This window comes from Elephantulus edwardii, unplaced genomic scaffold, assembly GCF_000299155.1.
Source record: "Elephantulus edwardii isolate Elephantulus edwardi_28Jun2011 unplaced genomic scaffold, EleEdw1.0 scaffold00004, whole genome shotgun sequence".
In the NCBI taxonomy this organism is placed as follows: Eukaryota; Metazoa; Chordata; class Mammalia; order Macroscelidea; family Macroscelididae; genus Elephantulus; species Elephantulus edwardii.
The window spans coordinates 12,123,135-12,148,085 of NW_006399754.1; the positions used below are offsets into that span (position 1 = coordinate 12,123,135).

The 24,951-nt window shown below is 44.1% G+C and overlaps 1 protein-coding gene across 2 annotated transcripts in view; it reads left to right on the top strand.

Annotated features, from left to right (window-relative positions):
* STK24 (serine/threonine kinase 24) overlaps positions 1 to 24,951 on the top strand; it is a 144,590-nt gene that overhangs the window by 62,329 nt on the left and 57,310 nt on the right. The window contains exons 1-2 of one of the 2 annotated variants that reach the window (XM_006879562.1): positions 6,963 to 7,040; positions 12,183 to 12,413. In XM_006879562.1, the coding sequence (XP_006879624.1) occupies positions 6,963 to 7,040; positions 12,183 to 12,413 (309 nt within the window). Of the gene's footprint in view, positions 1 to 6,962; positions 7,041 to 12,182; positions 12,414 to 24,951 lie in introns of those variants that run through there. The other variant, XM_006879563.1, reaches the window with a different exon arrangement.

Here is a 24,951-nt window from a genome sequence, read left to right on the forward strand (position 1 = left end):
ATATACCTTAAGATTTATAAGAAATTAAAAAATAGTGTGTAGTGTTCTTATGTAGCCGTCACCCAGCTTTTCTCAGCACTAATAATGCATACAATCATGTTCACATGCACACACGCGCGCGCGCACACACACACACACACACACAGAAGTCAATATTGGTACAATACTATGAATTCAGGCACAGTCCTGTGTTGCCATTTTATTACATAGAATTTTTTTCTCTCCCCTCTATTTTTTTCTTTGGGGTGTGTGTTTGTTGTTAGGTAATGTCAAGGTGTCAAGTCAAGTAGGACTCATTGTGACCTTATGAGCAACAGATTGGAACCCTGTCTTCTCCTGTGCCTTCCTCATCACCTCATTGAGGGTCTTCCTCTCTTTGACTCATAGCAACCCTGTGACCAACAGATCGGATCCCTGTCTTCTCCTGTGTCTTCCTCATCACCTCATTGAGAATCTTGCTCTCTTTTGCTGACTCTCCATCTTTCCAGCATGTTGTCCCTTTCCAAGAAATAGCCTCTTCTAGTACCCTGCCCAAAGTATGTGAGACAAAGCTCTCCCATCTTTACGTGCGTGGAGCACTCTAGCTGCACTTTCTCCAGGACAGGTCTCTCTGTTCTTTTGACTGTCCATAGGGTCATCAGTTCTCTGCTCGAACTCCACAGCTCCAAGGCATCAAATCTTCTTCTGTCACCCTTTTTCATTGTTTAGCCTTTAGATGCATAACAAATGATTGGAAAGACCATGGTGGAACCAAGGGCACTTTACTCTTCAAACTGACAACAGTGCCCCTCAGTAATTTGGAGAGGTCCCTGATAGCCAACTTGTGAAAATTTAGTGGACATCGTCATAATCAGTGTACAGAGCTGACTTCTCACCAAAGAGAAACATCTGGTGTAACCCCTTAACAGACATCCTCGTCCCCTGCGCTGCCCTCTGACCACCACTGATTGGTTCTCTGTCAGTGGCTCATATAGTGAATAACTGTTGGTGGGTTTTAGACACTGTTAAGAAGTTGGGTAATGCTATGACTGGTAAGGGAGAAAACATGAAGGTATTACGTGTGTTAGTGGGGAGGGTGACCAGTAGTGGAATTAGAAAGGAGACCTGAGGTTTTAGATTAGCCTTCCATTTTTGAGGACGATTTCATCATTGGTGGTTATAACCCTATATTTTAGGAGTTAAATGCTGCCAGCAGGTGTATAGAAAGGTCTTGAAGGGAACACATGAAAGAACAACAAACCAGAGAGGAGGTGGCTGTTGTGTGAGAGCAGAGATGTGGACTGAGGGAGGTGGGTGAAGACCTTTAGTAGGACATTTAGAGAGGGGGTTTTTTTGTGTTTTTTTTTTTTTTAGAATGATGGACACGGTTTAGGTCTCCAGTTTAAGATTGGAATCCCTCTGGCTTTGGAAGAGTAGATATTACTACTATTAAAAATGAAGTATTTTGAGCGGCAAGTTGGATTGGAGAGGATCAGAAGATCATGGTGAGAAACCAAGACCAGAGATAACCTTGGTAGTAGTAGCAGCTCTCGGCTAGGCAGTCACATGGATTCCCATTTGTGTGCACACTCTGACTGAATTAGTAGGGCTGCCTGGAGGGAGGGGTTGAAAGGGACCCTGAGGTCCAAGTTGAGTTTCAGACAGAGGAAGTTCCGGGGTTCATTAGCAGTGCTTGCCAACTTCAGATGCAGAATGGGCACAACTTTCTGTCTCACCTTCTAGCTAGGTGTCTAATGTCCTTTCATCTGTCACTGCAGGGAGAATGATGTAATGATCAAGTATTAAAACACATCAAACTTAGACAATTTCTTTTTTCTTTTCACAAAAAGACCAAAAGAAAAGCTTGGCCAACTTCAACCCAGAGTAGTGTAGCATGATACAGCTGTGCACGTGGTATGTTAGAGCTGAGCAACTTTGAGAATTGATTATAAGTGCCAAATGCATTTTTTTTATTGCCAGGAATGATAAAAAGTAAACGGTAATAGCTATTCAGGTTTAAAAATATAAAATACTTAAGCCATCGGTATTTTAATTAGTTCTTTGAAGGTATTAGGAAATGTAGTGAATTGTTGTTTAAGGCTGAGCTCTAGAATGACGAACCTTAGAAATTTCTCTCTTTAGGCCTTGGGAGTGGGTTGTTGTTGTGTACCGTGGAGTCCAAATCGACCTATAGCTGACCCTCTGGTGGGTTTTCAGAGGCAGTTAATCACCCAGGAGGAGATTGCCCATCCTTCTCCTGGGGAGCAGCTGGTGGAATTCGAACCGCGTGCCTTTGGGATTGCAGCACAGCTTCTTAGCAGTAGGACACCAGTGCTCCCAGTGCTCAAAACCAAAGCTCACTCCAAGTCATAACGAGCCGATAGGGCAGAACAGAGCCGCCCACGGTCTGCATTTCTTTCTTAGAGCTGCTGGTGGGTTCAAACCTCTGACTTTTGATAGCAGCCCAGTGCTGAGGCTACAGTGCTATCAGGGCTCCTGTGCAATGGTTAGTTAAAAAAGCATTCTTAACGTTGTTATTGTTATGTGTTGTTGAGTCGCCTATGACTCATAGTGACATTGTGTACAACCGCCCTAAACCCTGCTCTGTCCTGTGCCGGTCGCACTGCCTCTGACACACTCATCCCCATTACCCCAGTCACTGAATCAATCCACCTCATAGAGGGTCTTCCCAACCAGCGCTGTCCCTCCACCCTCCCAAATGTGATGTCCATCTCCAAGGACCGGTCCCTCCTTACAACATGCCCAAAGTATATAAGATGGAGCCTCAGAATCCTTGCCTCCAAGGAGCAGCCTGGCTTCACCCTCTGACACACTCATCCCCATTACCCCAGTCACTGAATCAGTCCACCTCATAGAGGGTCTTCCCAACCAGCGCTGTCCCTCCACCCTCCCAAATGTGATGTCCATCTCCAAGGACCGGTCCCTCCTTACAACATGTCCAAAGTATATAAGATGGAGCCTCAGAATCCTTGCCTCCAAGGAGCAGCCTGGCTTCACCCTCTCCAGGACGAACTTGGTTGTTCTCCTAGCAGTCCATGGTATATTCAGTACTCTTCTCCAGCACCACAGCTCAAAGACATCAGTTCTCCTCCTGTCATCCCTAGTCTTTATCCAGCTCTCTGATGCATACATAGCACGCAGTGTCAGGCGTAGTTGGCCAGAAAAAGTGCTCCGTTTTGACCAGAGAGCCTGGCTTTCTTCAGAGGGCAGATCTTGAAATTAGAGTCTTGAGGTGCCCCCCCCCTTTTTTTTTGAGATGCCCCTTTTTAAAAAGGTCCTGTTGGGCCCTGATTTTTCTTAGGGCCGCAGGGCAGCGCTAGGCGGTGATGAGCATGTGTGAGAATGGCCGAAGGACGGGGAGCGCTGGCCATTAAGCCTGCTTTGTTTGGTGTCCTGCTGTCGCTGTATGAGGTGTCTCCTGCCTGCCGAGGACCGTGATGAGCTGGGCTCACAGTTGCTAACAGTTCAGGAAAGACATCTAGATGGCCCTCAGCACTCGAGCAGATACAGCACAAAGCAGCTACCACCGAATCTACAAGTGGGGGCCTGGAAAAGGTCTGCAGGGAAGACGGTAATAGCACTAGTGACAGCGGCTCTTCTCCCAGCTGCACTCCTTAAAAGGAAGACCAAGCAAGTCATTAAAGTGGGTCTACCCTCCAGCCCCTCCTCTAGGTATAGAATATCTGTTTGCCCGCCCCCCTCAGGAATGGACATTTTCCTGCTGTGGTCTCTATTGAATTTAGTGACTTATAGAAGGGACCTCTGGTGACAAGAGGCTGCTGCACTGCAGTCCCTAAGGCTTGAAGTTCTAGACCCCTAGCTGCTCCGTAGGAGGATGGGCAGTCTCCTCCCATGTGATTAACAGCCTCTGAAAACCCCCTGGAGGGTCAGCTATGGGCTGGTTTGGACTGGATGACATATAAAACAACTACATTGTTACAGAAAAGTACTTTGGTGGCCTAGTGCATAGTGTGTCCTGCTGTTAACCGAAAGGTTGGCAGTTTGAATCTACTTGCCTCTTTGTGGAAGAAAGACGGTCATTGTCCTCTCGTTAAGGATTACAGCTTCGGAAGCACCATGGAGGGTCACTAGGGGCTAGAATCACCTCCATGTCGGTCAGTGGGTGCTGTGTAACTGATGGCCTAGAACTTAGTGGACTGAATGACTCACCATGGCTTGTGATTCTGAGTGGATGAAGGGGCTTCTCCTGCAAGTCCCGTTCCTGTGGCTGCAGTCAGTGGACACTGGTTGGGGCCGGGCTCAGAGGGACCTTCGGATGACTGAGTGTCTCTCTCTGTGCCTAGCACTGAGCTGAAGTGTTCAACAGCACACCTAGCTTTTCTGGCTTAGAGTCGCCTCTTACCATGTTGACGAAACATTCTAAAAGTCAAAAGGGAAATGGAAATCTGCAGGGCCTTTGATGGTTTAGCCTTAGAAATGGCAAACCTCTAGGGACACTGTTGTAAAACAGGACTGACATCGGGGTTGAGGAAAGGCAGAAGGAGGGGAGGAATCATGTATACCAATGAGAGAGAGAACTGTTGAAAAGGGCAATATGATTAGGTGTTACTATCATGACAGGAGTCCAGAATGAAGGCTGCACAGTGGAGTGGCCTTGGGGGCAGGGATTGTATAACAATCAAATAATTTTTCTCTTACTTTTCAAGGAGAAGAGCGAACTTGGGTGGGGGAGGTTGGGCAGGGTGAAAAGTGCAACAATGAATGAGTGGAAATCCAAAGTCTGTGAACTTTCATTAAAATTAATAAAAAAAACCCAGAAATGGCAAACCTCACAAGCACTCACATGGCTGGCTCACGTTCAAGGGACAGGCAGAGAGCCTGCCTTTTTTGTGGAAGGAGTAGATAGTGTGGTATTGGGGCGAGGTCATGGTGTTTGCGATGATACGTTTTGGGCCATGACTCTAGTTAGCCTGCTGGTCTAAGGATTGATGTCTCTGTCACACATGCAGAGCATACACATCTCCCGTCTGCCCCTCTCCTCCTCGCATGCCCGCAGACTCAAAGTCTACCGCATCTGACAGGTCCAAATGCAGTGGGGCTGCTGAGGGGCGGTTTAGACATGGCTTCTCTTGATTCAGAGAGTTACAGTGAAAATGGCATTGTTGTTATTAAGCGCCCTCAAGTCGAGTACAGCTCATTGCAACCCTCTAAACAACAGATCTGAACTCTATCCTATCCTGTGCCACCGTCATCATCTCTGACACACTTGAGCCCATTGCAGTCTGTCCCCTACACATCCAGCTGACAGCAGCAAGACCACAATAGGAGAATGAGAAGCTTGATGTAAATAAACTCAGCCCCATGCCGTCCAGGGGACTCTGACCCTGGCGAGCTTGCTTTCTGAGGCGGTGAAACCTTATGGGAGGAGGCCGTCTTTGTCCAGCAGAGTGGCTACTGGATTCTGATTGCTGACTTTTCAGTCAGCAGCCCCACATTTAACCCACAATGCTCTAGGGCTCTGTAGATCAGTGAATGGTACAGAGTAATTCTGACATTCAGCAGCCCAGGTGGTCTGGTTCCTTCTAGGGGAAGCGGAGTATTTCTTCAGAGGTTAGTGTTGGAGTGGCGTGCAGTGACACCGAAAGCAGCGTGGCTCTGTACGAGTTGTTTTCTGAGATTCTTGAGCTCTGTCGGCTCCTGGCTCTGCCCTTTGGCTGGTCCATCCTTTTACTCTTGAGGAACAGCGCACCCTAAACTCTGAAGGCGCATCTTCCCCGAATCTGTGTTCGCATGAGCCCTCCAGGTGATTCTGATGCAGACTGAGATTTGAGAATCACCCAGAGCTCTGTCTTAGCAGGATCCGTTCTCCTCACTTTGTCCTTAGCCTTTGTTAGCAGAGATGTGAGCATCCTTAGACCCCTTTGTCCAGTCTCATGTCCCTAAATGAGAGCATCTTCAGTGGAATGTCTAACCTGGGTCCTGTTTGTGTCAGTGAAAGCCTGTGGTTTTCTTGTTGCTTCATGTCTTGACCATGAATGATTGATCGATAGAGCAGAGACACAGAGCTGTGTGAGAGGATGTCCCGAATCCCTTCAGCCTAGAAAAGGGGATTGAGGAGAAGCAGAGAGTTTACAAAGGAGAGGCCACTCCTGCAGGCAGATGACACAGTGGTTTTATACATGTTGAGCACAAGATGTCTCGGTAGAGATAGACAGTAGCTAGCAAGTCATTTGGTCCTTGGAGAAAGGCTGACGGGAGATAACAATTTGAAAGTTGTCATATGCATGATAATTATATACGCCTAGTTTTTCCATAAAGATGCCTATTTGTGAGGATCAGTTGGTGTGTTTTACAAGGTGGATGATAGGTTTCTCCCTTGTATATTTGTGAGAGTATTTGGAGTGTGTTTCCCAGGTGACCAGATAGGTTGGGGAAATTTGACCCCCAAGACACAGGCCTCTTGTGACAGTGGGAGAGAGTGAGTGGCTACAGAAAGGAGGCCTGGAGGTCGGTCTGCGTGGGGATTTGGGAGAGCCAGAGCCCGTGAGTACGGGTTTCCCTTGGAAGGAAGCAGGGAGGTTAGAAAAAGGCAGCGGAGAGCTGGAGAGAGAAGGGCCTTGGTTGCTGCAGCTGCAGGACTGGGGAGTTCAGCGGCGGAGGGTGTGGCTGCCGAGCCGAGATGCAGAAACGGCCCCACCGGTGACCGGGCAGGCCCCGAGCCAGGGCCACGGCGGGCAGAGCCGGGCTGCAGCAGGCCGAGTCACGCGCAAGCCGGTAAGGCAAAGACCTGGCAAGGCCTGGTGGCTTTCAGGCAGCCTCCGCTCTGAAGGAGAGTGAAGACGACCGGGAGTCAAGGACTCCTGGGATTTTTGTTTTCTTTTTTGGTTGGAGAAACTTGAGTCTGTTGGTATGACTGAGGCAGAGAGCCAGCACAGAGGATAAACTGAAGGGGGAACAGAAGAGAGGAATTGTTGGTGAAGCTGTTTTCAGAGGAGAAAAAGATGGAGTCAAAAGCTCAGCTTTTAGGATTGTCCTCAAAGAAGAGGAGGGCCGCCCTGCCTCGTCCTGGGAGGAAGGAGGTAAGGGAGATTGTAGTTGTTGAAGGGGGACTTTAACCGATCACTACTACATGTCTTGCACTTAGAGAAGGGAAGATTTCTGTCTCTCCTACTCTTAAAACTCCCTTAGATGAACCCTACCAGTTTATGCTTGAGATGAAGGTGACAGTGTATGTTCAAGGCACATTTGAGTCATTAGGCTGCTCTCACCAGAGAGTCTCTGGGAAAATTCCCAGAAATTACTTTGGAGGATGCTCCACTTGAAGTACTTTATAAATTTGAGAACAATACTTTGTTATTTCTAGTCATGTGAATGAGGGACTATTGTAGGGATTTACTAGATTAAAAAACAGACTTTATTTAATAAAAACTTTCCAGGACTTCTGGCTGTTGGTCCCAATGTATCTTGGTGAACCCAGGAACCCTAGATTTTGTTTGCTGAAATGTAGAATGAATATTTGAAGTGTAGAATGAGGGTTCCTAAGTACAGTTGGTATAGAAAAGGCATCTGAAACCCAAGTCCATGAGTGAAAATAGTAATTGTTCAGAATGGGGGGGGGGGGGAAGAGCATCTCAATATATAAGCCAGTTAATGAGCTCAGTGTTGTACTTTGGGTGGAAATGAAGGTGAACGCTTTCATTTTTAGCACAGTACATGCTTGCTGCACGATGGACTGAAAATGTAATACGTGAAAGTGTAATACTTGTAATTCCTGCCAATTTTTTAAACCGTGCCTAGAAGAGGCCAGTCCCTTTCCAAGCGCTGAAAAGCAGAGCTCTAAATGACAGTGTGGTCTCTACTGTGTGTGTTTTTGTTTTGTTTTCTTTTCTTTTAGTAACCCTCACGGTCCATATCTCATGGGGGTGGGGGGAGGGTGAATGTAAGCATTAGGGAGAGGGAGAGGCACAGAGTGTTCCTTTTTACTAACTTGGTTGCTGGATTCTGTGAACTTTTACATTGTTTTGTGTGAAGTCACTGGGTTGGGAAATTTGGACAATGGTCCTGGGCGTCTGCTTCTACTAAAGCCACTAGTGTCTTTTGCATGACGGTGGCACTGTGTCTTCATGGTGTATATAGATAGACACACCACAAGTCCTCCAAATTAGAAAGGTCTTGTTTTTGACAAGTTTTTACATCAGTTGCTTAAAACTCATCTTGGAAAGCACTTGGATTTAGCCCGTAAAATGGATTCATCTTACTGTTCTTGTTTCAAGATGTTGCTGAAATAGTGGTGTCTCTTCCTGTTCCTTTCTTCCTTTTCCTAACTTTCTTTACTGTCTCTCCAGTCTCCCCCATTCCTTGTCCTCGCACCTCTGTCCCAGTTTCCTGTAATGACTCAAAGACCTTCGAAGGTTGGCCTGGGAGCCTGTGCCTCAGTGGATATTTTCTGAGGGAGGATGTATTCTGTAAAGTGGACAGTGCCTGCCTTTCAGTGCTCTGGGATTCCACTGACCCAGGACAGAGCTTCTTGGCCAGGTATAGGATAGATGAACTCACTTTGTTTAGACTCCTGAGAGCTTATGACCCCTGAAAGCCCATCCTTTCCCCCTTAAATATTTTTAATTGTATTATTGAAAATACACATGACCAAGCATATACTAATTCAGTGGTTTACAGGTGTACAGTTTGGTGACCGTGATTACATTTTTCAGGTTGTACAGCTAGTCTCAGTCTCCTTTTCTTAGCTGACCCTCCTTCGTTAATAAAAACACACTGCCCCCTAAAGTTCAGGCGGCTGGTGTCTCTTTGATCCCACCCACATGGATGGTTTTTAAAAGACCATGATGCTTAAGGCAAGCCTTTCCCATTAGTGAGTTAAAACTGTTGTTTAAAAAACACACCAAAACTGTCATTCCGGTTTTTTTTTAAAAAAAGTATTATTGAAATTGTAATTAAAGTTTATAGAGAACTTGGATTTTCATTCATTCGTTGTTGTACGTTTTCCTCCCCCCAGTTTGCTTTTTTCTTTGGGGAAAGAATTCTTTCATTGTTATACAGTGTCCCCCCACCCCAAGTCTACTTTACTATGCAACTCTTATTCTGGACTCTTGTCATGCCAATAATACCTAATATATTTCTTTTATACAGTTCTCTCCTTCGGCTGTTTGAATGCCATGTACATTATCTATCCCCTCTTAGTTTTCGCCAACCCCCATGTCAGTCCCATTTTACAACAGTGGCACTGTGCGGTATTTGTCCTTTTGTGACTGAGATATTTTTCACTCGGTATAATGTCTTCCAGGTCACCCACTTTGACCAATATTTCATGAGTTCCTTTTTTTTTTGTCACCTGCATAGTATTCTCTTTGTTGTGTGACTATCCCACAGCTTCTGTATCCATTTGGTTGTTGATGGACACTTGAGGTTGTTTCCAACTCTTTGCTATTGTGAACAAAGCGGTGGCGATAAACATGGATGTGCATATATCTGATTGGATGTCGTCGGTTATGGTCTCTTTAGGATATATTCCCAGTAGTGGAATTGCTGGGTCAAATGGTATCTCTATTTTGCAACATTTTGAGAAAGCGCCATACCGCCTTCCACAGTGGTTGCACCATTTTATACTCCACCAACGGTGAATAAGGGTTCCAGTTTCTCTATACCCTAGGCCAGCATTTGTTGTTTGCTGCTCTGTTAAATTTTGCTATTGTTACTGGAGTGAGAGGATATCTTATAGTTGTTTTGATTTTCTTAGAGCTAAGGATTTAGAACATTTCTTCATGTGTGTGTTTGCCATCTGAATGTCTTTTTTGGTGAAGTGTCTGTTCATATCCTGTGCCCATTTTGCAGCTGGGTTGTTTACTTTTATCATGTTTTGATGCTCAAGTATTCTATAAATTCCAGTTATCAGACATGTCATTACCAAATACTTTTTCCCCAATCTGTGGCTTCCCTTTTTTACCCAGTTGAATGAATTTTTGAATGTGCGTAGGGATTTGATTGTTAAAAGGTCCCATTCATCTATTTTATCCTCTCCTGGTTGTAGGTTCCGTTTTAAGATCACTTCATTGCTTTCCTTTTCCTGCTGCTCTCCTCGTTACCATTATGTTGAAACCCCGCTCATAGCTGACCCTCTGGTGGGTTTTCAGAGGCTATAATTCACAGAGGAGGAGATTGCCCATCTTCTTCCTGTGGAGCTTCGGGTAGATTTGAACCACCAAAGCTTCTGGTTAGTAGTGCACCTCTCTCAGGGCTGTGCTGTTGGGAAGATGGCTTCAGGCTGTACTTTTAGCAGAAACTTTAGCAGCTATGCCTGACATTCCTTTTAGGGGATCTTCTCCCCTTCATGGTTCTAGAAAGTCTTGAAGTCTGTAAGAATTTGAAATACTTTTCTTTAGTTTCCCCTTTTTGATAGCGTTCTTCTGATCAGAATGTTCAGTAATGTTAGCTAGGCTTCATCTCATGGACTAGTCTCCTGGCAAAGGAGGCCTTTAGCCACACCTTAAATACCTCCTCCTGTTCCCCCTCTTTCTTCCTCTGTTGCTATAGGTGGATAAAGAACATTTGTTACCATTTGAATAGCTTCTTGCAAGTTTTTTGACCCCATCTTCTCCCATTTGAGTCATGTTGTTGTTTTGTTGTTATGTGCCATTGAGTGACTTTTGACTCACAGCGACCCTATGTACAAATTGCCCTAAAAGCTGCTCTAGCCTGTGCCAACCTTATTGTCTCTGACACACCTATACCCAGTTCCCCAGTCACTGAATCAATCCATCTCATCAAGGGTCTTCCTCTCCTCTGCTGTCCCTCCACTCTCCTAAGCATGACGTCCCTCTCCAGAGACCAGTCCCTCCTTGTAATATAACCAAAGTATATCAGGAAGCTTTAGAATCCTTGCCGCCAAGGAGCAGCCTGGTTTCACCTTCTCTAAGACGAACCTGTTTGTTCTTCTAAATAATCCATGGTCTATTCATCACTCTGCTTTAGCACTACAACTCAAAGGCATCAATTCTTTTTGTACCATCCCTAGTCATTGTCCAGCTCTCTGATGCATAGCAAGCAATTACGAAAACTATGGCTTGGATCAGGTGTACCTTAGTTTTCAGACTGACATTGTTGCTCTTCAATATTCTGGAGAGGTCTCTGACAGCTGACTTTCCAATTGATTTCCAATCTCTTGGTTTCCTGGCTGCTGGTGCCAAGAGTGTTGATTGTGGTACCATGCAAACTAAAACGGTTAACAATCTCAATCTGTTCACCATCCATAATGATGCTGCCAGTCGGCCCAGTGGTGAGAATCATTGTTTTTTTGATGTTGAACTTCAATCCATATTGAAGTTATAGCTTCTTAAAATCTGCTGGAGAGTTAGCTATGCTGGTTCTGATTGGATGATACACAACAACAAAAATGTTTAACCATCTCAGCATTTCTGCAATAAATCCCAGTTGAAGAAATGATCAGTGGGAATCCCACAGGGGTCATTTTAATATGCTTCAGGATTCTCTTGGGTGGTAAAAAGACAGAACAAAAAAGCCCATGAAAGTTGAGGACATTTGCATGTGTTTTCTTAAGAGATAGTGGTCTGTTGTTTTCTTGTGGTATCTTTGTCTGGTATGGGGATCGGGCTTATATTTACTTCCCAAACTAGGGAATATTCTTTTCTTGTCTATATTTTAGTAAAGTTTAAACTGTAAGGGAGCTCTGGTGGCCTAGTTGCAAGAAGCTGCACTGCAATCCCAGGGGTGCACGGTTCGAATCCACCAGATGCTGTTCTGGAAAAGGAGGGACAATCTCCTCCTGTACCAGTCACATCCAATTTGACGGTACACACAAAAAATAATAAAATAAAGAAAGTAGAAAAAAAGAAAGAAAGAAAGAAAAGTTTAAACTGTGTCAGCATCTGTTCTTCTCTGAATGTTTGGTGGAACTTCCCAGTGAAGCCCAGTGATCTAGGACTTTCTGTTGTTGAGAAGATTTTGATGACCGACTTTAATGTCGCCACTTCTTAGGAGTCTGTTGAAACGTTCTCTTTCCTCTTGAACCATTTTGGGTAGGCTTCTAAGAATCTGCCCATTTCATCTAGGGCTGCTTCTTAAATGAAGGGGGGGAAAAATCAGAGCAGTCTTTGCAAGACTGTGGTTCATAATGTTATAAATAAAACAAAAAAAGAAGTCAAGAGTGCTGTTATTAATGTTCCCTTTCATTTCCCTCTCTCCTGCAGAACCTGAAAGCAGACCCAGAGGAGCTTTTTACAAAGCTGGAGAAGATTGGAAAGGGCTCTTTTGGTGAGGTGTTCAAAGGCATTGACAATCGGACTCAGAAGGTGGTTGCCATCAAAATCATTGATCTGGAAGAAGCTGAAGATGAGATAGAGGACATTCAACAAGAAATCACAGTGCTGAGTCAGTGTGACAGTCCATATGTAACCAAATATTATGGATCCTATCTGAAGGTAAGATGTAAAAATAAAAAAAAACCGATTTTTCATTATGCAGCACTTGACTGGGACGTGAGCAATTTGTGTGAAGAACTTTAATAGCACAGCAGGTTTTCAGAGGAAGGAGAAATGTTTTGACCTTTGCAATCAAAAGAGCCTGGCTTTGATAGTTTTTATCATTCTTAAATGTCACCTATAGAAAGATATTTTTGGTGAAAGGGTTTGATGTTGAAATTCCCTTTCAAACCAGAATTAATATTTCTGAGTGAAAATTTTTCATAAAAATAGTTCGCCTTATTAATTACAGTGCTAACTTATTTTCACCTAATCAAGGATGATTTCTGTGGTGCAGTGTTTAAGTACTCAGCTGTGAACAGAGTGGTAGTTTGAACAAGCCAGGTGCTCTGGGGGAGAAGGAAGTGGCACTCTGATGCTGTGAAGATGATGACCTTGGAAACCCTAAGAGGTAGTTCTCCTGTGTGATGACTGAGAGTTGAACTTGATCTGATGACAGGAGGTTTGGTTTTTCTGGATATGATTAGTAATGCAGGAAAAAAATGGGGTGGGGGGGGGAGAAGTAATTTGCTGCAGTGTGATTAGCTCACTCTGAAAACCCTCTGGAGAGTCAGCTGTAAGTTGCTTCTGACTCAGTGACGTGCGGTACAGATAGACCAACAGTATATATTTATGTTGAAGGATCTGAAGCTAGAATGACCTTGAATATTATCACATAAAAAATGTCATTCGTTGAAGTTCAAGTATTGACTTTTTTTTTTTTAATTAAACCAACTAAAATAATTTACCAGAAGTCTCTGTATGTGAGCCAGTATAATACTGGAGTTTTCTGCCACGAAACCACCATCCGTGAGGTCAACGTGAAACCATGTGTGAGAGTTTTGTGAGTGGGAGTATAGGAGGAGAGCAGTGGCTTGTTTTTTTTGTTTTTTAAATAAAAAAAGAAATGTTAGACAGTAAAGACAACAGAATAGGAGATAGTATGGTCTGGTGTAGGACGCTAAGGATCTCCTTACACTCTTGTGTACAGGTTGTTCTCTTCTGCAGCCTAAGCCTCTCCGTTTTGCTTCATAGACTGTCATCCTGTCAGAATGCAGCGGATCGTAGAAGCTAATACAGGCGCTTGGCTGTCATGTGCTTTCAAATGCACTGATTTCTTCAATGATGAAATGTAGCCAAACAGACTGATCATGTAATAAAAATTGATATCATGTATGAGAAGTGGCTGGTGTGCAGCCTCTTTTTGGTAAAGGATAGTTTAAACATGGTTTTATTTTAATAAGAGGAAAAAGAATTGCCAGGTGATTCAAAATTCAAAAGTTAAAAACATTTTATTTACTGTATTGAAATGACATTATCATGTTTTACAGTTTTATAGTTACTCAGTATTCTTAAACTTCAGGCCAGATTAATCAGGACAGTTTAGGTGGAATGCAGAAAAAGAGAAATGCTGTACCTGTCAAACTTTGATTACTGTCTTAGTAGCTTTTTAAAATAGTTGGTCTTAAGGAAACATATTCTTTGGAGTGAGGCGTTGTCTAATTATGAATTCAGGTTTCTATTTAAGAATAAATTTCCTTCAGTTCCTAAAAAAATCTCTGAATGACTCCACCATCACAATTTACCATAAAACTTGAACCTGGGAAAGTACCTTGGTGAATTTAAGAAAAGTTCTTTATGAAAGAACAGTATGTTCCGATAAAACATTGATTGTGTTGTTCACTTTATGTACAGATAGTCTCATTTGATAGGACTTATAATTTAATTTTCTCAGGTTATTTTCTTTAGATTTGTGGTTTCTCATTCCATACGACTTCCTCTCCCTCCAGGAGAAAATAATAGTTCTTGATGAAGGAAAAACCATGCATTTCACCCGTAGGAAGAGAAATTAAAAAAACAATATTTATATATGATATATGCGTATTAAACTGTGTTTCCTGGAAAAGGCACATCTTCTCCACATACCTCTTTTATGTTCTCGCCCTTGTTCATATTATATTATTTCAGGATATTTTTATCACTCCCAGAAGAAATACTAATCTAGCTACACAGTAATTAATTGATAATTTAGGACACATGTCTGAGTTCATCTCTTCTAGACCCCCCCTCCCCAAGTTATTACACGGCACATCACACTCTTGTGCTGACCTCTGGTTGCAGACCCACTTAGGAATATAGATGAGTTATTAGTTTATGACATGTTTCATTCATGAGGGTACCTGAGATGAATAATCCCCTCTGTGCCTTAGACGTTATTATCAAAGCACAGTTTATTTCTCATTTGTACCTTTCTGCTCCCAAAGACAAGGAGTCCGTCTTGCTTTGACGCCAACAGTATTTTCATTGAAACAGAAAATAGGATACTATTTTACTGTATACAGAGAGGTGATTTGCATCTTATTTGAACTGGAGTCAAAAACAGAATTTAAAGGATCCGAGTAGGACTCCGTGTGGAGATGTCCCTAGGTGGGCGAGGAGTTTATGGGCTGTTGGGAGTAGTTGTCATGGAGAAGAGGCCATGACATTGGGGTGGAACCACCTAAATGCAGTACTTTGTACTGTATCTTGTAGTGACTATTTATACACATGGCAATATTCAGGACACTTTCAGTTGTTACTGTGGGGTTAGGTGGCTTACTGGGGGAAGAGTTGAACTGCCACCCCAAAGGTAGGCTGTTTGAATCCCCCAGCTGGTCTGAGCTAGGAAGATGGACAGTCTCCTGTGCAATATATACATACCTTCTGAAAGTCTACAGAAGTGTCAGCTCTGATAGTTTAAACAAAGAAGAGGCACTGAAACAGATGTGGGAGAGAACTGTATAAAAGGAACTTTTATTAGGTATTGTTGGCATGATAAGAGTCCAGAATAAGAGATGCATAGTAAAGTGTGTGTGTGGGGTTGCTGTATAACAATGGAAGAACTTTTATTCCAAAGGGAAAAAAAAACAACAACGAACTGGGGGCAGGGGGGGCCAGGGAGGAATGCAACAATGAATGAATGAAGGTCCAAGTTCCTTATAAACTTTCATTAAAATATTAAAAAAAGATAATGTATACAAACTTTATAAATAAACTAGTATTGAATAAAGATTTTGTTTAAAAGGAAAAGTGTGAAAGAGTCACTTATGCTTAGTGGGGAAAAACCTAAACAGCACAAATGAAATACACTGCTTAATCCTTTCTGACTCCTGGTTGACCCTCCATTGAGTTTTCTGAGGGTATATGTCTTTTACCAGAGGAGCCTACAGAGAGGCTGGTGTCTTTGAACTTGTAGCTTTTCTGTTAGCAGCCTTCTTTCTGTCTGGTGAAAAAAGCCCTCATCAATAATCTAATGAAGTGAAAAATAAGTCTTAAAAATGGAGCAGAAAATAGAAACAGATTATCAATTAATCAGCAAAATAAATAGGCATTGTTTAAGAAGAAAAAACAACCCATAGTTTTCTTTTAAGAAGGAGAAAAAAATCATTGTGAAATGATTCAAAACTCATAAGATAAAAAAAAATATGTTAGTTTATGGAAATGAGATTACCAGGGAGCTCTGGTGGCCTAGCTGTAAGAAGCTATGATGCAATCCCAAAAGCATTTGGTTCAAATCCACCAGAATCTATGCTGGAGAAGGAGGGGCAATCTTTTCCTGTGCCGGTTAGGATCTGATTTTACAGTACACAACAAAGGGTGGGTGGTGGGTGGGGAGAAATGAGATTACCATCTTCTTTTACAGCAAATTATTTGGTATTCTCAAACTTCAGGTCAGATTAGTCAGAATATTATAGGTGAAAAGAAAAAAGAAAATAAAGCTGTGCCTGTCACACTTTTACTGTCTTAAGGAAATGTGTTCTGTGGAGCGAGACGGCATGTGAGTTGGGTGGTTGCTGGGATGTGGGTAGAGGCCAGGGAAGCTGTTTAACATCTGGCAGTTCGCACGTGTCCCTACCTCGGCAGAGAATGATGCAGCCCAAAATGTCAGTATTGCTGCTGTAGAGAAACCTGCCCTGTGACCCTTTGTCATGGAATATAGGAATAGCTAACCCTGAGTTTTTCCAGGGCTGGCATCGGGGAGTCCTAGAATAACCCAAAGGTAATTGGAAAGAGTCTCCTAGACGGCAGTTATGGCTTGTGATTCCCTCCACACCCCACACCCCCCCTTCCTAATGGTTATAGTCATGAGTAAAGCACGTCCGCAGTTCCCACCATGGTTTTGGTCTCCTTGGCTCCTGCCTGTCTTTGCTGGGGATATGAAATGATGCAATCACAACACTTTCAGTATTGCAATTCAGGATGACAGAATCTGAAAGATGCTTCTGTGCATTCTTTTTGTCCGTATATAAGATAGGGCAAAAAACTGTATGAGTCCTCGTGAACTCTACGGGCCCGAGAAGCTCACTCACAGCAGGAATTGTTTATCTAAATATTGACTTTGACCCTTTGTCATCTAGTGTTCATTATAAACCTGTCTTTTCTTAATAAAGCAGCAGAAAGCTCATATTGGTCTGGTTTCCTCAGGATATTAAAATGAGAGCAGTCCACTCCCTCACCAAAGGGTGTCTTCCTAGGAAGTTTATGATGTTCTTCCTCTTGCATAATTATGCTTTTATTAGAAAATTAATATTTCCTGAGACACTGTTTCTAAAGGGACCTCAGGTAACCTGATCTGTAGGGGAGAGGCTGCCTCTGGCAGTTCAGATCCACCAGCAGTTTGAGGAAAAAGATGGGCAGTCTCCTCCCATGCGCTTTAGAGCTTTGGAAACCCGCAGGAGGGTCTGTTACTCGCCGGTTTCGACTCGACAGCCGTGAGCCTGAGGGGGAGTTTTTCATCTCTAAGGTGGTACTGACTACCTGGAGACACCCACCACACTACTATTTCACGTTTTCTAACTAATGGACAGTGGCCAGGATGACTTGGTTTCTACTGTTTATTTTGTTCCTTTGCATACTGTTAATAAGTGACTGAATTAAGCCAGTGTAGTACTGATGCCTTCTCCTTTTTGGTTGTTTTTAAGTTTTTACTTTTTTATAAATAATACATCATATCAGAGATTGTTCCACTGTAGAATGTTTGTTGGACTAACGTCTGAGCCTGTGAAATGACCTCCTCTTACATTAGTTATTGGGCATTTTCTTGGCATTTCTCTTTTTCCTTGTCCATTAGTGGCCTCTGGCGAGGAGAGCTGAGTTTGTAGTATTTTGCCCTTCACGGCAACACTGTCCTTGATCCGTTTAAGTGCCTTCTCTGTTGTGATCCCACTTTATTTTGTTCCATCTTTTTCTCTGCTGCCATCTCTTCAGAACTGCATGTTTTGTTGTGTATCTGAATATGGTTTTGTCCTCAGTTGGTAAAGCTTTGTTGTGAGAACTCTCCCCCCACTCCCCTAATGTTAGAACCCCTGCTGGTGCAGTGCTTAAGTGTCCCACTGCTAACTGAAAGCTTGGTGCTTTGAACCCACCGTCGGCTCCAAGGGAGAAGAGCTCCCATTTATCTGCTCCTGATGTATCCTTGGAAAATCCCTCTGCTCTTAACTGGGGAGTATACAAATTGGACTCTTAAGTCAACAGTGAGTACACAGTCAAAACCATTTACGTGCTTTTAAAAGTTACCATACTTGAGTACCATCTCACTGCAGTAAAAGCGGCAAAGTTTAACAGGACAACAAGTAATAGATGCTGGAGAGGATGTGGCGAGAGAGGAACTCTTATACATTGTTGGTGGGACTTTAAATGGTGCAACCATTCTGGAAGGCAGTTTGATGCTTCCTCAAAAAGCTGAACACAGAAATTCTACATAAACCAGCTATAAGGATCCAGGAGGGGTGGGAGAGGCTGGAAACAGGGATGTGGATGTGCAGGGGAAGGGGGGATTAATCATGGGGTTGTACAATGTGATGGGTAGGGGGGTGAGGGAAATGGAAAGAATTTGTTAAAATTTGTTTTTGTATGTTGTAAATAAACTAGTAGAAAAATGTAAAAAAAAACCCTACTAGTCAAATAATTTGGAAACCTATATCAAGAAAGGTAGCATAACTTGAAGCGTGTAGCAAATACCACTGAATTGCAAATATTGAGATTGTTGAATTGCTGTATGTTTTGATGTGTACATTTTTACAAAATATGTAAATAAACAGGTATAAGAAGGGGAAACGTGGCCATTCTCAAAAACTTTCCAATTGTATATATAATTCTATATGCATTAACATGTGTATGTTGTTGTTGTATGTTGTGAAGTTGGAACCGACTCAGAGCTGACACTCCAGCAGATTTTCAGAGGCAGTAAATCTCACTGGAGGAGAGTGCACATCCTTCTGCTGAATAGCGGATGGATTCGAACCACATGCATTTGGAATTGCTGTGCAGCTTCTTACCACTAGGTTACCAGAACTCCAAAGCCCATGTGATTTTGACTATTAATACAGAATATCATCATCATGCTGGAGAATTTTCTCGTGCTGCCCCTTGGTGGTCAGACCTTCCTCCCACCACCTGTCCCCGGCAGTCACACATTTCCTCTGTCCCTGCTGAGTGGTTTTGCCTTTCCAGTGTCATGTAATGGAATCACACAGTGTGAGCCGTTTGGTTTGGCCTCCTCCAGTCAGCACATAAAGCACTTGACATTCATCCATGTTCGTGTGTTCTTTTTATTTCTGAGTGACACACCATTGCATGATGGGCCATATGGACCTATTGAAGGGCATTTGGGTTGTAACCAGCTTTTGGCAGTAATTGGCAATGTGGCTGTAAACATTTGTGTCCATTCTCATTTTTCTAGGATCAATACCTTGAGGTAAGGTTGCTGGGACATTTGTTAAATATCTATTTAATTATAAACAACCATCAAATTTGCTGTTTGTTGTGGCTATATGATTGTGCATTTCCATCTACCTTTGTTCAGTATTTTTCCTGTTTAGTAGGTATGTAAGATACTTCACTTTGGTTTTAGGATTTATTTTCTCATTTCGGTTTTAAACGCTAAAGGCAGCTTGGTGGCAGTGTATTTGAATGCTAAGTTACTAACAGTAAGTTGGAAATTTAAACTTACGAGCCACTCAGAAGGGTGAGGTCATGTGTTTGGGTAAAGATTTTTGGAATGAATTTCAGCAGGAGATCTTTTTGCATAGGTGCCCCCCGCCTCTGCCAGCCTTGCAGCCCTGTGGGCTCTGTCCTGTAGGATTGTTGTAAGCTGGAGTAATCTTGAGGGCTGTGAATTTTTTGGGGGGTTTATAAGACGTTAAAGTCCTTTAACATTAATGCTTTTTCTTTTTACCGTTGAATTGGATCCGACTGGCACAGGAGGAGTTTGCCCCTCCTCCTTCAGCAGAGCATCTGGTGGATTTGAACTGTACACCTTTAAGATTACGGTGCAGCTTCTTGCCTCTAGGCCACCAGAGCTCCCTAACATTAATGCCTTTTAAAGACCTTACAGTGGTTGAAGCACTTGCCTGCCCCTCACTAAGTCAGCCCTTTGAACCCAGGTACTAGAAGAAGACTGTCTACTTTCTTAAAGGTTTACAGCCTTGCAAAACCCTGTGGGTAGTTCTTTTCTGTCCTATATGGATGGTTGCCATGAGTAGAAATGTAGTCAGTGTCAGGGGGTCTGTTTTTCAGTACATTCACAGAATGGTGCAGCATGCTGTAACCCCACCCATCCCCATTAGCACTCCTTCCCTTTCCCCCACCAGCTCCCGCAGTCCTCAACAGTTACCAGTCGACTTTTTTCCTGTTTCTGCGTATTTTGTCTGTTTTTGGCATTTCATACAGATGAAACCACACACTGTGGGATCTCCTGTGGCAGGATTTTTCATTTGCCTCTCTTTTCAAGGTTCAGCCAGGTAATAGCCTGCACCAGTGCTCTGTTCCTCCCATCACGTCATTCCCTTTGTCCTGTTGTGTGTCTGATACTGCATTTCATGTATTCATCTGTCAGTTGATGGTCATTTGCTTTGTTTGCACTTTTTGCCTGGCCTGGAGCTCACCGCCGTGAGCATGTGTTTACAGGTTTTCATGGACATTTTTCTTTTTCTTGGCTGTGTACCCTAGCACACCCTAGTGCATTCGCTGGTTCTGATGGTAATTCTCTTTAACCTTTTGAAGAACTGCCAGCCTTTTTCCAAGGCGGCTGCCCCAGCGCCTCCAGCGGCGGGTGAAGTTGGGTGGGAAGTCAGTGCACCTCCGAGACAGTGCCCCTCCTGCAGACCCTGAGTTGAAGATGCTGCAGGAAGTCATTGTGTGCTCTCCTGGACAAGCCAGGCATGTGCCCACTGCCAGTGCTCCTGAGCCTGGCCATTGAGGTCCTGGGGGAGCTTGGACCGATTAGCAGGACAGTGGGCCTGCAGGCTCCTGGTGCTGGGTCATCATTTCACACTGTTCTGGATATTTATTAGGTATTTTCTTCCCAAAGCCTTGGGCTGGCCTGATGTTGAGTATTTCATTATTGCCACTCTATTTCTTAGGTAGTAAATTGAGCAGAAGAAATTCTCACCTAACATGTGTGATGGTTTCACAAAATCCTTGACGCTCAGGCATGCTGATCTCCAGAACTAACATGTGCCGAATGAATGTGTTTGAATTTGTGCCAACAGCTGTGGTATAGAAGGGCCCTGGTAGCATAGTGTGCATTGTATTCAGGTGCTAACAGATGGCTGGCAGTTTGAATCCACCAGCTGTTCAAGACAAAGGTAGAAGGCGTTCTCCTCCAGTAAAGGTTTGCAGCCCGCAAAGGCGGCGGAGGGTTGCTGTGAGTCAGAATCGACGACAAGGGGTAGGGTTCTGTGTTAAGGCCTCTTATCTAGAAATCTCAGCCACATCTAAAGGAGTCTTCTCTACCTGGCTGGGCAGTTGCACCGTCTCAGCAGTACCTGTCATGGGAGGTCTCACAGGCCTCTATCTGGCTGGGCAGTCACCCCCTCTCAGCAGTACTTGTCTTGGGAGGTCTGACGAGCCTTTACCTGGCTGGACAGTAACCCCCTCTCATCAGTACTTGTCTTGGGAGGTCTGGTGGGCCTCTATCCACCTGGGCAATTGCCCCCTCTCAGCTGTACCTGTCGTGGGAGGTCTCACAGGCCTCTATCCACCTGGGCAGTTGCGCCCTCTCAGCAGTACCTGTTTCGGGAGGTCTGACGAGCCTGTACCTGGCTGGGCGGTCATCCCCACTCAGCAGTACCTGTCTTGGGAGGTCTGTTGGATCCCACCTTGTTTCTCAGCCTCCATCTCAGTGGCTAACTGAAAGTGGCTAGTCTTCTGGTAGGAATCCCGTGCTGGTTTTGTGTTCCTGTAGCCTTCTCTGTTGGTGCAAATATGTTCTTGCCTCTGAATGGTTTATACGGTTACTGTAAAACAAGCATGGCTGTGACTGTGTACCTTTTTATAGACAGTCCAGTTACTTTAGAAGTAAATAGCTTGCTTTGTGGAGAGCGGTCGTTTTCTTAACATTGGAGGACAGGGCCACTGTAGAAATATTGAGATTTTTTTTTTTTTTTAAAAACACAACCTCTTAAGACTCTTTGGTTTATGGTAGGCCCTAGCGATGCAGTGGTTGGAGTGTTTGCGTACTGGCTGAAAGGTTAATAGTTTGAACCCACCACCTGCTTTTGGGGGAGAAAGTTCTGGCAGTTTGCGTCCCTTAAGATCACAGCCTAGGAAGCTCCTTGGGACGGTTCTCCAGTATCCTCATAAGGTTGCTGTGAACTTGAATCTAATAGATGACAGGGGCCTGGTGTGGGGTATACATTGTTGCAATTGCCTGACTGTTAAGAACCTGACTTTGAGCCAGTGGTGTTGGAGAAGAGTGCTGAATACCCCCTGGGCTGCCAGAGAAGGAACAGACATTCCTTTGGCAGTGCTGAGCCTGGAGTGTTCCTTAAAGGCAAAGATGGTAAAGCTTTGTCTCTCATACTTTGGATATGTTGTTAGGAGTGTGTGTGTGTGTGTGTGTGTGTGTGTGTGTGGTGTATGTACCTTGAAGGGGGCCATCATACTTGGAAAAGTGTAAGGTGATCAAAAAAGAGGAAGATCCTCAACGAGATGGACTGACACAGTGACAGCAGCAAAGGGCTCAAGTGTGTCAGACACGATGAGGACGGCACAGGACAGGGTTCAGGTCTGTCGTTCGTAGGGTCGCTGTGAGTCGGATTCGACTCAGTGGCACCTAACAACACACCTTAAGTTTGTAATTGTTGAATGTTCGGCTCCTTTTAGAGGCTGACAGACTCGTTCCTAGAAGAAAGGGATGCACATAAGACAAAACCACAGTGATCTCTTTGGTTGCAGGGACCTTGGGGCAGGTTTGCAGTAAGAACTTGCCTTTAGAGGATCCTTTGGTTCCATCATTGTCTCCCTCTCCATCAAAAGGATGGCAGCCCAGTGGACAGTGCGGGCAGGGGACGCTGGCACCCTCAGGCTGCCAAGGAGGTGAGGACCTCGGCCGGCACCCCTGGATGTACCTGCACCTTCTGCCACAGTCCAGAGCTCTGCCTCCACCTGCACCTGCTGCAGGCTTGGTCAGGAGAGCTGGAGGCTGGCCCTCCTGCTTCCAGCCAAGGCCAAGGTTAAGGTGCCTTGGACAAACACTAATGGGAAATGAAAGCTGTGGCCGCTTTCTGCAGGTTGAAGGCAGAAGTTGCTCTCAGACGTTGGTCTTCAGGTCATGTCCTTTTTGCCCATCTCCTGCCTTTATGTCTATCTACACTCAGTTCTGGTTACTCTGAGCCATTGATGCCATTTGATGATATGTAGCAAAGCCTTTGTTACTCTTTATTAGGGGAGAAGCTGTCAGAGGGGTTACTGTTATGCTCTGTTGTGATTACCCTAGAGTCTGATACTCTTGCAAACTCAAAATTCATTTATCGCAAGTTAGAACAGATGACACACAGCTCACCTTCCAAGGCTATATTATCAAGTCTCATTATCAAGAAAACAGGAGGAAACTGCCTGTCTTTCTTCCTCGGATGGATTCAGAGAGACGGAGAGGTGTGACCACACCAGGGGGATATGACCTTTGGGTTCACGTAACTCCTTGTAGACTGTGTACTACCAAAGATGCGTGACTCTGGTGCTGACAAATTCTGGAGAAACTGGCATGAACTTTCTAGAAGGTATTGCTCCACATTTTGACCCAGGGAGGACACAACAGCCAAAGTCAAACTATTTGTTACTGAGTCAGTTCCAGCCCATGGTGAACCTTTCGTGAACTTTTGGAAGCAGACTGCCAGGCCTTTCTTTCGTGGTGTCTCTGAATGGATTCAAACCATGAACCTTTTGGTTAGACAAGCAGTCTCTGCCAACCAAGCAGCCAGGAAAGACCTAGTGGATCAGAAACCTGCCATTTCCCTAAAACACTATGTATCATTTGGTGAAATGATAGACTAGGAAATAACTACAATCCTGAACAAACTGGATTGTTGTCAACAGAGATTCTGTCTGCTACTGTGCTGCTGTTACTGTATTCAGAGTAAATGACCAGTGTTCTGGTGAATTTTTTCTTTGTCCATTTTCTCTTTAAGAAGTTTCAGAACAACAGTAACAACCAAAAAGAGTCGCTTCAGAGGAATGTGGCATCAGGATTGGATTAAAACTCATTATCAAGAAAACAAAGACTCACCACTGGGCTGATTGGCATCATCATGGTTGACAAAGAGATTGAGATTGTTAACAGCTTCAGCTTGCTTGGCTCCACAATCAACATTCTTGGTACAGCAGCCAGGAAATCAGAAGATGAATTGCATTGGGAGAATCTGCTGTCAGGGACCTCCCCAGAGTACTGAAAAGCAACGATGTCAGTCTAGAGACTAAGGTACACCTGATCCAGGTCATGGTCATTGCAGACTAGGTATGCATCAGAAAGCTGGATAGTGACTAAGGATGAGAGAAGAATCAATGCCTTGGAGTTACGATGTTGGAGAAGAGTATTGAATATACCATGGACTGCTGAGAGAGCACACAGATTTGTCCTGGAGAGGGTGAAACCAGGCTGCTCCTTGGAGGCAAGGACTTTGATGCTCCATCTCACATATTTGGACATGTTGCAAGGAGGGCCCAATCCTTGGAGAAGGACATCATGCTTGGAAGGGTAGAGGAACAGCACAAGAGAGGAAGACTCTGGGTGAGATGGATTGACTCAGTGGCTGTGGTAATGGTGATATCTGTGACAGAGGCAGTGAGATTGGGTCAGGATAGGGCAGTGTTCATAGCTGTTGTACATACAGTTGCTATGAGTCAGAAGCATCTGGAAGGTGCATAACAACAAAACAACAGAGTTACACTGTTGACAGAGGAGAAATTTTAACTTTTTTTAATAAGTTGGAAATGAGATTTCACGTCAACTGTTGAAATGAAAGACATCCTTAGAAGTGTACAGCAGGGCTGTTGAGAGAAACATTCTAATCCAGCTGTGATCCTTCAGATTTTAATAGCCCTCACATCTCCCTTTTGGGCTGTGCACGATTTGCAGGCAGTTGGAGACTTAATAAATCCCAGTGCTCTTTCCCCCTAACACTGTAAAACATTAGTTATATTTTAAGGTGCCCTATAGTTCATTGCTCAGCTGCTAACT